Source organism: Rutidosis leptorrhynchoides, chromosome 2 (assembly GCF_046630445.1).
Source record: "Rutidosis leptorrhynchoides isolate AG116_Rl617_1_P2 chromosome 2, CSIRO_AGI_Rlap_v1, whole genome shotgun sequence".
In the NCBI taxonomy this organism is placed as follows: domain Eukaryota; kingdom Viridiplantae; phylum Streptophyta; class Magnoliopsida; order Asterales; family Asteraceae; genus Rutidosis; species Rutidosis leptorrhynchoides.
The window spans coordinates 385753289-385767750 of NC_092334.1; the positions used below are offsets into that span (position 1 = coordinate 385753289).

Here is a 14462-nt window from a genome sequence, read left to right on the forward strand (position 1 = left end):
TATTTTTGTTTTTCTTTTTATATTTTTGAATAATTAAAACGTATTTTTACAAGAGCGAATTTTTAATAAAAGTAACTAAAATTTTTTTTTTTTTTTTTTATATTAGCGTTGCGCTTCCGGCTTTTAAGATAGTTCCCCGGCAGCGGCGCCAAAAATACTTGATGTCGAACGAGGTGTATATAAAATAGTTTATAATTTTAGCAGGAAATACTATTAAATACGATACAATTTTACACAAGATATTTATTTATTTATAGAATGGATATACTTAAACCTTGCTACAACACTTATAGGCAGTGTACCTAATCGTACAGTAGTGTAGTTTTTAGTAAGTCCGGTTCGTTCCACAGGGAAATCTTTGAACAAAGCTCAACGCTATATTAGTTTACTTTTATAAAAAATACAAATATATATATATAGGTAATATTATTATTATAAAGGGGGGTTTTTACCGTTTAATGACCGGTTTGTTGATTTTAAAACTTTAGTCGCAGTTAAAACCTAATGTAAAATATAAAATAAATACAAGACTTTAAATTAAAGCGTAAAGTAAATAACGATAATGAAATTGCGAATAATAAAAATGCGAGAAAATAAAATTGCGATAATTAAAAAGTACGATAATTAAAAGTGCGATAAAATAACAATAAATAAAAGTGCGATAATTAGAAGTGCAATTAAATATAAAATAAAGGAAATTAAATATGAAATAAAAGAATTATGCTTATTTAAACTTCCGTAATCATGATGTTTGACGTGTTGATTTTAGTTTTATGCCCATGGGTTAATTGTCCTTTGTCCTGGATTATTCAATATGTCCGTCTGGTTTTTGTCCATAACAGTCCATCAGTCATAAATATAAATTGCAAGTGTCCTTGTCAAATTATTATTATACCCGAAGATAAATATTCCAACTAATTGGGGATTCGAATTGTAACAAGGTTTTAATACTTTGTTTAATGAATACACCAGGTTATCGACTGCGTGTAAACCAAGGTTTTACTACTTTGTTAACAATTACACCAATTACCCTTGAATGTAATTTCACCCCTGTTTTAATTATTCTAGTGGCTATTAATCCATTCCCGTGTCCGGTTAAATGAACGATTATTCGTACATATAAATACCCCGCCCATCGTGTCCGATCGAGTTTATATGGTGATTTATAGGGACGCCCAATTGTAAATCTTTATATTAACATTAACAAACTTTCATTTAGTTAAACAAATATAAAGCCTATTAATAGCCCATAGTCTAGTTTCCACAAGTGTCGTTCTTTTGTCCAAACCCCAATTATGGTACAAAGCCCAATTACCCAATTTTAGTAATTAGCCCAACATCATGATTACTTCGTTTTAAATAAGCATAATAATAACTTAGCTACGAGACATTAATATAAAAAGGTTGAACATAACTTACAATGATTAAAAATAGCGTAGCGTTACACGGACAGAATTTCGACTTACACCCTTACAACATTCGCTAACATACCCTTATTATTAGAATTATAATTAAAATTAAAATATAAATTATAAATATAAATATATATTACTTCGTATGAATGAGAAGAAAAATTGATGATGATTTTGATCAGAATTCGGGTTGATTTATAGCCAGACTTGATTTTTGGGGCTCCGCGACTCGCGGCCAAATACCCTTAAAACTCCGCGAGTCGCGGAGAGGTATTTACAGTTTACACCCTTGGAGTTTCCTGCTGCCGACGGTTTTAAATATATATATATAATATATATATAATTAATATAATTAATTATATATTATATTATATTTATATATATAGTTAACTTGTAATTTTTAGTCCGTTGCGTCGAGCGTTAAGAATTGACTCTGGTCCCGGTTCCGGATTTTCGAACGTCCTCGCGTACAATTTAATATCTTGTACTTTGCGTTTTGAATCTTGTACTCTTGTGATTTTGAGACGTTTCTTATCAATAATTGGAACCTTTTTGATTGTCTTTTGTACTTTTGAGCTTTTTGGTCGTTTGCGTCTTCAATTCGTCGAATCTGTCTTTTGTCTTCACCTTTTATTATTTAAACGAATATCACTTGTAAATAGAACAATTGCAACTAAAAGCTTGTCTTTCTTGAGGAATAATGCTATGAAATATATGTTCGTTTTTAGCATTATCACTACCTTTCAAAGGTCAACAACCCTTATTTAGTTGTTCAACAGTCCATTGAGCATTGTATATTTAATTAAATCATATTTAATTAATTAATACTTTTTCGAACTATAGGTTATAATTATATATCAACAATATATAATAATGGTGTCTAAATGCTAAAGTGTGTGACCCCATAGGCCTGTATATAAGCGGTAGTACAGATTTGTGATATGACATGCACACTAAGTCAACAAACTCCCACTTGTGCATGTCATAACATCTAGAAAACTATACAGACATATATTGGCGTCTAGCAACACGTCAATGCCCTCGAAAATATACAAGCGTTTGTTTCATCTAAACAAACTATCATTATTATTATTAAAATGATTTAATGATTGAGTGTCTAATATCCCTTTATTACTGATACCGAGTTGACATGAGACATGGATCTAGTCATTCTCATTTGTCAACCAATTATGTTTCTCGATCTAGAAAATTCGAATGTGATCACGAAGTTAAATTTGATCATTAATGAATATAGCTTGGACACGGCCGTGTAAATATCCATTCACTTTCATCGAGGGGCCCAGTGGTATCATACTCTCACATAGAGGAATAAATCCCATGTTGATTATATGTGTTCGTCATGTACTTCACATCATACCCAATGATGGCCTTTATAACTATCTTATTCAGGATAGCGTTTAACCATATCAAAGTATAATATGTCATACAATCAAAAACCAACATATACATCTCAGGTCTAAGGACACAAAGACATAAACATTATGAGATTCACTATTGACAACGATCCATGTAGTGACATCTCATGATTGGGTCATTCCAATATTCATCATCAATGAATACATATGAATTTTGACCTCAACTTGTTTACTATTCACCATCAGTGAATAAAACCAAACATTCATAATAATCTTAATTCATGTTATTCCCATAACATGACTGATTATGGAGATTTAGAATAATCAACAATTATTCATGGATTAAACATGCTAATATAGAACGCAGTAATATAAATGAAAATGACCATACCGAGTATCTCAATTCATTTAGATAATACTGTTTAATGTTCCAGAGATATCCAAATACTAAATTACATATGAAAAGATTATTAGCTTAACGAAGTCCAATATTACTAGCATGATCATCATGCTGCTTGTGCATCAAGGCCTTCGTGAACGGGTCAACCACGATATCATCTGTATGAACCTTAAGAATACTTATTTCATTCCTCGCGACTTCACGAATGTAGTCAAACTTTCGAAGAATGTGTCGGATACTTTTATGTACTTGTGATTATTTCGATAGTATATTAACACTCGAATTATCACAATACACCTTTAGTAGAAGATTTAATGTTGTGAACTACTCCGGGTTCATCAACAAACATCTAAATACAGACAGCTTCATGAGCAGCTTCTCAGGCTACAATGTATTATACTTTTATTGTAGATTGTTCAACCGTTCTCGGTTTTGAGCTCTTATAGTTGACTGTCTTGTCCATCATGACAAAGACAAAACCTGACTGGGATCGAGAATCATCTAGATCAGTTTGGAAACCAGCATTTCAACTCTTCTTCCAAACTACCGTAAACCAAAAATATATATTTAGTACTCTGCAAATACTTAAGAATGTTCTCAACAACAATCCAATTTTCTGAACCTAGATTTTGTTTGTAACGACTCGTCAAACTCAAAAATAACCAGACATCATTTTAGTACATAACATGGCATACATAACAGATCCTATATCCGAAGCATACGGGATACATTTCATTCGTCTTATCTCATCAAGTGTGATAGGACTTTGAGACTTGCTCAAAGTTGTGCCTTTTTGCACTGGCAATGCTCCAAGGTTGGAGTAATGCATGCTAAATCTCTGCAAGATAAGATATGTACATTGATTCAAACCAATAAGCCATTTAAATCTATTTTTATAGATCATGATTCCAAGTATATAAGTAGCTTCTCCAAGATCCTTTATGGAAAAACGTTTTCAAGCCAAGACTTGACATCTTGCAAGTTGAAATGTTATTTCCAATAAGAAGTATGTCATCAACATACAAGATCAGGAAGACTACTTTGCTCCCACTAGATTTAATGTAAACACAGAGCTCATCTTATTTTTGAGAAAAAACCAAACTCTTTGATATCCTCATCAAACCAAAGATTCTAACTCCTGAATGCTTGCTTTAATCCATAAATAGATTTTAGATTCTTGCATACTTTAATAGGATGCTTAGGATATATAGATCCTTTAGGCTGAACCATATATACGTCCTCGCTTAGGTCACCATTTAGAAAAGCGATTATGATATCCATTTACCATACTTCATAATCATGAAAAGTAGTTATGGCAATAAGTATCCTAATGTATAAAGCTCGCGATCAGTGGAAAGGTTTCATCATAACCTTTTGCCACGAATCAAGCTTTAAAAGTGTTTACATTACCGTCCATGCTAGTCTTCTCTTTGAAGACTCATTTACACCCCATTGTCTTACAATTGGGTGGAAGATCAATCAAGTCACATACTTGATTATCTTTCATGGACTGCATATTTGCATTCATAGTATCTCGCCATTTTTAAGATTCGTGATCTTATATGGCCTCACGGTAGCTAGAGGATTCATAATCCTCTAGGTGAGGTTCATCTGAATTAATTAGATAGTCAAACCTCTTATGCCTATAAGGAGTTCTACCAGACCTATGAATTTCAGGTGCAACATGTTCTGACTTACCAACAATGCACTCAGATTTAACGTGTGGATTACTAGTGCTTATAGAAGGTATGTTACTTTGTGGTTCTTGAATTTCTTCAAGATCTACTTTACTCCCACTAAATTCTTATAAGAGAAGATCTCCTTTTTAAGAATTCAATAGACCGAGCAGAAAACACTTTGTTTTCAGCTTCGTAGTAGAAGTAGTAACCCATTGTTTCCTTTGAGTATCCCATAAAGTGAAGTTTAATACTTCAGGGTTTTAGTTTGTTTGAAGTGTCATGACTCATATGCACTTCACAACCCCAGAATTTCAAATAAGACAACTTGGGAATCTTCCCATACCATACTTCATATGGTGTCTTTTCTACCTTCTTTGTTGGAACCATATTGAGTATACCTGTAGTAGACCTTAATGCTTAATCCTAAAAAGACGATGGTAGAGTAGTCAGACTCATCATAGATCGAACCATATCGAGTAAAGTTCGATTCCTCCATTCAGACTCACCATTGAGTAGTGGTGTGTGAGGTGGAGTGAATTGTAAGACAATCCAACAATTCTACAAGTGGTCCAAAAACTCTTGACTCATATACTCACTTCCTCCATCAGAGTGAAGTGATTTAATGGTCTTTCCAAGCTGATTATTTACTTCATTTTGAAAGACTTCAAGCCTTTCAAAAACTCCATGTTTATGTTTCAGCAAGTAAACATAACCATATCTACTATAACCATAGTTAATTTAACGAAGTAAGATTTATCATCTCTAGACATTGTTCAAAAGGGCCACATACATCAATATTTATTAGTCCTAAAAGATATGTAGCTCTTTCACCTAAATAGAAGAAATGAGCGTTTGTCATCCTTTCACATAAACATTACTCACATACATCAAATGAATCAAAGCCATTTGATTCCAAAAGTCCATAAGAATGGAGTTTTGAAATGCGTTGTTTATATGACCAAGACGACAATGTCATAGATAGGTCTTATTCAAGCGTTGCTTGAATTACTTGGTGTTACAGGTATACATATAATTCTCATTTGAAATCACACCATGCATATCAATTTCAAAAATACCATCACTTGGATAGGCATTAAGATAAAAAAATATTATCCTTGGAAACTGAAATACCAAAGTGCGTAAATGCAAGTTTAAAACCAGCATCTTTAAAATCATATTGCTCCTAATACTAGGAGCACAATAACATTGTTTCAACAAAACAATAAGACCACTTGGATAGAGTAAGCTCATAGTGACCAACGGCTTCAATCGAAGCTTGATTCCCGTTGCCCACTCACAAATCCAATGTGCCTTTCTTCACTCTATTATTTCTTCTCATTCCATTTATATTGTTACATGTGTGAAGACCACAACCGGTTAACAATGATCTAGGAATCACTAGAAGAAGTATATAACTGTATATGAAATGTACTTGAGATTTCTAATCTTACCAGCATTGCCTTTTCTCAGCTCAGATTGGTAAATAGGACAACTTCCTTCTCCAATTGCCAACCTTTCCACAATGGAAATATTCGACGTCTTTAGTTGGGATTTTCTTCTTGGAAGGTGGAATAATTTTCCTAAAAAATGATTTATCATTTCGTTCCACAAAGTATTCGGCTTATTCCTTTTCACCCTTTTTATCCTACTTCTCCTACTCATAGAACAACTTTCGATAAGCATTTTGCTGAGTAGCAGGAGCTGCGCAAACAGGAGGATCGGATACGGGTTCTAATTTTGTTCAACTTCCATTTATGCTTGAGAAACAGTTCTCAGGTTGCATTTCCAGTCTAGGAAGTTTGAACATTGAGTTTATCCTTCTCCAACAGATAAGGAAGTGTGTTTTGATTTACGTTTTGATTATTTGACATCTACAACAGATATAAGATTCAATTTAGTATTTTCGATATTGAGCTTTAATAAATTAACTACCCAAGTTTTATAATATTATTTAAAAATAATTAATTTACGAAAGCCTAAGATCCACATAGAGATTCCATAGACACTATGTTGATCATCTAGCAGTTATGGAGTCTATTGGTAGGTAGCGAGTACCAATTGCATTACAAGTGCAACTCTTAGATCTTTATGAGACCTTGAGATATGTGTAGTCCAACAAACCATTATTATCTATTGCCATGTTTGTCCCATCCTTGCCTCGAACTCAGGTCTCACCGTGAATACGATTAAGTCGTCCAATTTGGAAACAGTGAAAATTCACGCTAGTCTCACTAGATCGAAACATCCACCTCGTGGCTATAATTCAGCCTAGTCTCTCTAGATCAGAAAAATAACGAGGAGTGTTTGCAAGCTCATTGGATGGCATGACTTAAATTTGACGGGTATTTTAAAAATGTTTGTGTTAACGAATAATGCATGCACACAAGATTCGTTACACCTTTTGTTAAAAAACATTTTAACCAATTATATATATGTCAATCGTGTTTATGCGTCTAGTTTGTTATTTTATTTTATATATAAAAATAACAAATACACATTGTGTATCTTTTTAAAACATTTTTAAAAGATGTCGCCCATATATATTATTTGAGTTTCAAAAAACATTTAACTTTAAACTCGTTAGAGTTTAACCTATTTAAAATCATCAATTTTAATCTTTGAAACTTGTTATGTGTTTATTTACCGTTTTCTTCAAAAATATTTAGCATACACTATAATCAACAATTATATATAAATGCAATAATAAAACATAATCATGCATCACACACACATAGCCTAGCCCAAAAATCCTATGCTTGATCCCATGAGCCGATATGGGATCAAGAGGTCAAACTAAGGGTAATATAGTAGCTCCCACTTAATTCAAGAATCAAGTGAAAACTTGACAAACGCCATCGTTGTCAACTTGACCTGTTCGCCATCTTCTAAGTTAAACTCCACATTGCATCTTTATCTTTAATCTTCATCTTATTACATTTATTTAAAATTCAAAAATATAATACTTTTACAATTTAGAATAAACTTAAATACAATACTATGAAATTGAAAATAAATAAAATACAACTTTGGCTTCAAAATGGCCTTTCTAATAAATAATCAACATGAGTTAATATTGTCATAATCAACAATCACAACAATCATACATATGTCGGGGCATTATGGGCTATGTGTGCACTCACAATTCTAATAACTACATTATTAAAACCTATATATGGCTTGCCCATGGTTACAATGCATATGTATAACCATGGAATACAACAATCAACAATTATAATAAATATTCAAGCCATAACAATTAAATCTACAATTTAAAATAGTGATACTCTTTCAATCATATTTGTGCGTCATGAGGTTAAGTCTAAATCAACCGCGTTGACTTTAAAAATCAAAAAGGTTTCGACTTTCACCAATACACAACAAAGCTAAATCTAAAGAATAGTCACACGACAATAAAACGGTGTAAAAGCGGCTCGGATACCACTGATGTAAAATCGTGTGTACTTTTAAATTTTATAAACGCAGCGGAAGTGAAAAATAAACATCTTTTATTAACTTTAAAATAAACGTCATTTATTTTATTATAATAAACTTTCAAGTAAAACATTCACACGATTAACGATCCCAACAAGATCGAATTACACCGTTAATAATTGTCAAGTAATAAATTCACAAATAGGAGTTTAGATATACCTTTAGTGAGAGACGCAAGAACGGCAGAAACAACTGTTCACGTCTAGATTGAAACATATATTCAAAGTGTATAAATATCTCCATGATTGATCTACACAACACGTCAAGCAACACCAATCAAATGCTAGTTCTTATATAACCCAAAATATCAATTAATCAAACCCTTTGATTAATTAATTAAACAAATTGAATGCTCAACATAACAACTCGTTTGCCTTTTGTTCGGCACCGTCGAATGAAAAGTAAACTTAGAAACCGTTTCTTTGTCATTTGAATTGGTTAGTTGAACACATTCAATCCTTTCTTATAATAAGGCTAAGTAGTTATCCTACAAAAACTTTTTGTAGCAACCTCATGATCGCTTGAAATGTAGTTCAGGTTTCTAGGATATGTTGTTTTCACCCGTTTACATTCGTGCTCTTCGACGTATAGTCACATGTATTGAATAATCTATTTATTTTTGAATTCACAAGACAGATTCAAGTTATCGGGTAATTTAAATATATTAAATTACGTGTTTTTGTGTGTGAATATATGTATGTGTATGTGTATTTATAGTTGAAATTGTATAATATAAGTTTTTTTAATGTTTGTGTCATACGTTCATCCATCAACAATTTTGTCAGATGCTCTGAACAATCGATTAAACAGCCTATCGAATCAATTGAAGACATGGACGCTACAACATTCGAATTTTCCCTTTAATAACGAATCGCCATAAAAAGTTCGAGCCATAAAGGGCGTTTTGGCGTTCTAGATGTGACACGTCGACGAAAAACTCATTTTGAACGCGTTATGCATAGTCTTACAAGAATGTATAAAGTGAGGGGTATAAGCGGCGGTTAGACGATACTTAAAGGGTGAAACTTGTTGGATAAACATGAGATATTTTTATGTTGGAAGAAAATATCTCTTTGTAAAGCAAGGCGGCCCGTTAGCTAGTGACGTGTACAATTTGTCCGCTATAATAGCGGTTCTTCCTACCTTCTTTCCTTCTTCTACTCCAGCCCCATTAAATTAAATTCTTCATTCTTTCGTAGCATAATCACATTCATTCACATTCACAATTCACAATTCACAATTCACAATTTCAATTAAAACAAAACAATAATATTTTTTTGTACGATGAGTTGAACAATCAATAGATCTGATAATCGTTATTGTGATTTGATCATCTGCCGTTTTGAATTTCACCGATTTGATTATGAGCTGGTTGGACAAACTCCGGGGTTCTAATTGTAGCCGCTTTATAGCCGGCCTTTTAATTTTCATTCTTTATCACTCTAATCAATTAATTTCTAATTTCCCTAATCCTATACACCAAAATCCTTTGATTTCAATTTCTAATTCGATTTAATTTTAATCATCCTCATACTCTTTGTTTCTTTCTCTTTCGATTCTCTCTGTTTATTTCCTTCTTAATTGAATTGATTGATTGATCTGCGTTTCGATGGACTTCAAAGATTCGATTTCTGGTAATAATCTTTTCTAGATTTAATTAGTAATTTGATTATGTATTTATTAATTATTAATATCACTATAGATTGTTATTGCATATTTGCTTACTCTGATCTGATGCGAGTCTAGAGCAACGTGTATTGTTGTAATTTATAAATTAAAAATACAGTATTTATAAAAGCAGTTTTTTATGCATATTATGATGATTATGGTGCCATATAACTAGTAACTTATATAGTCACCTCAATTTGCATTTTTTTGTGAAAGTTAGATTACATGCAAAGCTGACAACATGAGGAAACTACAATATTACCATTATTTTTTAGTCTAAACATATATAGTCTATTAGTCTAATTGCATAGACTTATAATAAATTATATATACTTTGACACTTTGATCATCTTCAAGGATGGTTTGCTCTAAAACTTCATTATGGAAAAAAGAAATGCTTTTATCAATTTGATAACTTCTTCTCTGTAAAATAATATATTTCTTTGTATTAAAAATATTTAATCATTGTAAATGCTCTTATTGGTATATATAATTTGTTTTTTGTATGTGTCATGTGTTGATTATCTATAAGGAATTCTCAATATCTCTACATGGTAAATTGATAATCCATCTCTGTTTATTAATTTACAATCAACCAAATTAACTGATATGTCTCCCATGTTCTTTTTTGTTTAGGCGCTATTGCATCGTGTATTGAGAGGCAACAGAGTTTAAAACCTTCTGTGATTGTGATTGGAAGTGGTATCTCAGGGATATCTGCTGCTCATGTGCTCAATAATGCTGGTTTTGAGGTAACTGTCTTATAACTTCTCAAAATTCAGAAAGTTAAAAGCTTTCACCTCTTTTTTTCTTTTCACGCAAATAAGGGGATGGTTGTACTATGCAGGTGGTGTTATTGGAGTCGCGTGATAGAATCGGTGGTCGAATTCACACTGATTACTCATTTGGTTGCCCAGTGGATATGGGAGCATCATGGTAAGTTACTAGTCTCCCTTTCTTAATTAATTTCATGCTTTTCTGCTCCCAATCAATCATATTTTCTTACATATTTATCAATATATATATACTACTACATAATATTTTGATATGAATGATGTACCCAGAATTTATAAACATATGGTTATGGCAACTGAGGTCCATTGTGGGTTCAGTCATGCTTCATGAACCATATTAATTGCTACTATGCACCATAAATATCTAATTAGCATGGACTCTGAAATTGTTCATAAGTCCCAATAGATACTTTTTTTTATGCATATTGTGAAGTATAATATGGGTTGTTTATCAGGTTACATGGTGTCTGCAATGAAAATCCTTTGGCCCCATTGATACGTCAATTGGGACTTGCATTATATCGGACAAGTGGTGACAACTCAGTTCTATATGACCATGATTTGGAGAGGTACGTTTTAATGTCCAATTCGATATCCTGAGTTCTACAAAATTCTGTATGTAAATTGTTTTTCAGACTGGTTATGCACATAACTAAATCTTTTTTAATAATATGATAATCATGTTTGCGCAGCTATATGCTTTTTGACAAGGAAGGTCGTCAAGTTCATCAACAGATAGTTATTGAAGTTGGTGAAGCTTTTAAGAAAATACTCAAGGAGGTATGTACCTTGTTTTGTCATCTCATGTGGATTATGCCCCTTTTTTTTTTTTTTTTTTCCCCCTTTTGTATGTGTGTGTTTGTGCTGGTACTTATCTATTTACTTCTTTGATAGACTGAAAAGGTGAGGGATGAAAACCACCATGATCTTTCCGTTCTTCAAGCAATATCAGTTGTATTGGAAAGACATCCTGAATTAAGGTACAGTTCGCATGATATAAGATTCAGTTTTAATAAATGCTTAAATGGAGATACTTTAAAAGCTAATATGATATGACTTTTTCAGACAAGAGGGACTGGCTTACGAAGTGCTGCAGTGGTACATATGCAGAATGGAAGCTTGGTTTGCGGCTGATTTAGATATGATATCTCTAAAAAACTGGGATGAGGTTAGACATATTATGCCAGATTTTTTTGAATTCTAGATCAAGTTTTGGTATTTTTTTGGGTTCAATTTCTTAAATAATCTGAATATATCTACTTCTATGTATGTATTCTATAGTTAATTGGACTCCTTAGCTGTTGAAAGTATAATACTGATATGCATTGTTTCATATATGTGTACCTTGTTTCGTAATATTATCTGGGTATCACATTATTATTCTGTGCGACATATTTTCTTCTATTGAACTGTTTGACATAAAACTCAACCCAACTTGACCAAGTTATCTTGACATGTTATAAAATTTCTATGAGCTGATAAATGATCATGTGCTAACGGGAATCATCGACTTGCAGGAAAACGTCCTCACTGGTGGACATGGGCTTATGGTAGGGGGTTACTACCCTGTTCTTAAGGAACTGGCGAAGGATATTGATATCCGTTTAAATCACAGGTTTGGGAATTAATATTTTAAATTATGAATTATATTTTTGTCGTTAAATGATGTATGAGGTTTCATGTTGGTTATGTGTTGTAAAACTTATTTTTATCTGATATATTAAATTAATTGACTAGGGTGACAAGGATATCAAACGGGCCCAACGATGTGGTAGTTACAGTTGAGGGTGGGAAAACATTTGTTGCAGATGCTGCAGTTATTACAGTCCCTATCGGGGTATTAAAAGCTAACTTAATCGAATTTGAGCCTAAGTTACCTGAGTGGAAGGTCTCTGCCATATCAGATCTTGGATTTGGAAATGAAAATAAGATTGCATTACATTTTGATAATGTGTTTTGGCCCAACGTCGAGTTATTGGGCACGGTTGCTGAAACATCATATTCCTGTGGATATTTTTTAAATTTACACAAGGCAACGGGCCATCCTGTCCTTGTGTATATGGCGGCTGGAAGATTTGCTTATGACCTTGAAAAGCTATCTGAAGAAGAAGCTGCTAATTTTGCAATGTTGCAACTCAAAAAGATGTTCCCAGAAGCCACTCAGCCAGTAAGTTTTTGTTTGAACTTGATTAAAAAATAAAAACAATTTTTTATTTGGTGTAGCATGTTTCAATATTTATAGACAAGTAACTTGAGATATTTGGTGTGACAGGTTCAGTATCTAGTGTCACGTTGGGGAACGGACCCGAACTCGCTTGGATGCTACTCGTACGACGTAGTAGGGAAACCAACGGATATATACGACAGGCTTCGTGCTCCGTTGGGTAATTTGTTTTTTGGAGGTGAAGCAGTGAGCATGGAAAATCAGGGATCTGTGCACGGAGCGTACTCGTCTGGTGTTGCTGCTGCAGAAAATTGCCGTAAGCTTCTTATGGAGCGGCGTGGTTTCTTGGAGAAGTTCCAAATGGTGTCTTTCACTAATTCGATTCTTGAAGCTGCGTTTCCTCTTCAAATATCGAGGATGTAGTAGTTGTAGTTGTCATCAACAAATGACGCAAGAAATAAAAAAGCCACCTTGATGAGGTGCAATTGTGATTCTAGTTCCGTTTCAAACTTATGTTGAACCGTTAATTGTAACATTTCTTCTTTGATGATTTATATGTTTATGACATTCTAGGAGTAATTTAATTTTTTTTTTAAAGAATAATATTCTGCTGGCCAGATTTTTTCTATGCAATTTTGTTATCTAACGATGCCAACAAGAAAATTAGGTGTAGGTGTAAAACTGCTACTCCGTATTTGCTAAGGTAACAAGGTTTCCAAGTTGTTGAGGTTTAATTATTTACTTAAAAATGGATGGTTCTTTTACTTTAAACGAAGTTTGAAATTACATTTTAGTCGTCTTTAAAAATTATACTTCATACGGAGTAATAGTTATCTTTAAAATTATTAATTATTCATGACATATTGACATACTTCATACTGCGCATCCATAATTTCCATTTTATAACATCCATTGAAAGTCTCTGGAAGTTTAACTACCAGCAAAGGTAAATTATTTATCTTTCAGAATTTATTCTTATAACATCAACAAAAAATTTTTCATAATTTCTTCATAGAACATCAACCTCGACTATAGGAAACCTCAACTATATAAAAAGTAATTTGGGTTAAAATTAGAAGATGGGCACATTTGGTTAAAATTCCTAAAGCTATGATGTTTGTGACAAGTTCATTCTTTTCGAGTGTGAAATGGCTGCATAGATTTGGGTTAAAATTAGAAGGTGGGTTGATTGTAACATGCCGATGTTCAATTCTTGGTCTGAATGTTTTGGTTCGAGTATTGGAGTGGATAATAAGAGGAAGACCATGGTTTATGTTTTTTTTTTTTTTTTTGGGACGTCAATTTGGGATCACTCAAGGGACTTAACCACTCACGCGTTCATCTCTCATAGTTGCATAACCTGTCCCCAACTACTGCCCCGGAGGAAACCCGGACCAATCTGAGGGCATGACCGGTAAAACCCCCTCCCCGCTGCCCCCGCACTAAGCGAAATGCGACATAAGTGGATATTTCAGGT

General features: G+C 33.0%; 1 protein-coding gene across 1 annotated transcript; it reads left to right on the forward strand.

Annotated features, from left to right (window-relative positions):
• The first annotated feature begins 9871 nt into the window (after positions 1-9871).
• On the forward strand, positions 9872-13435 carry LOC139892134 (probable polyamine oxidase 4). The gene is made up of 10 exons (XM_071875174.1): positions 9872-9993; positions 10664-10779; positions 10875-10963; positions 11277-11390; positions 11514-11601; positions 11716-11801; positions 11887-11989; positions 12339-12436; positions 12559-12988; positions 13094-13435. The coding sequence occupies exons 1-10, from the start codon at positions 9969-9971 to the stop codon at positions 13406-13408; spliced, it is 1464 nt and encodes a 487-aa protein (XP_071731275.1). The 5' UTR covers positions 9872-9968; the 3' UTR covers positions 13409-13435.
• Positions 13436-14462: the final 1027 nt, after the last annotated feature.

Bases quoted from the DNA above. Each gene is read 5' to 3' on its own strand.
- LOC139892134 (XM_071875174.1), top strand. From the start codon at position 9,969: ATGGACTTCAAAGATTCGATTTCTG. The intron at 9,994-10,663 runs GTAATAATCTTT...TTTTTTGTTTAG, and splicing joins CTTCAAAGATTCGATTTCTG to GCGCTATTGCATCGTGTATT. The intron at 12,437-12,558 runs GTTTGGGAATTA...TTAATTGACTAG, and splicing joins GATATCCGTTTAAATCACAG to GGTGACAAGGATATCAAACG.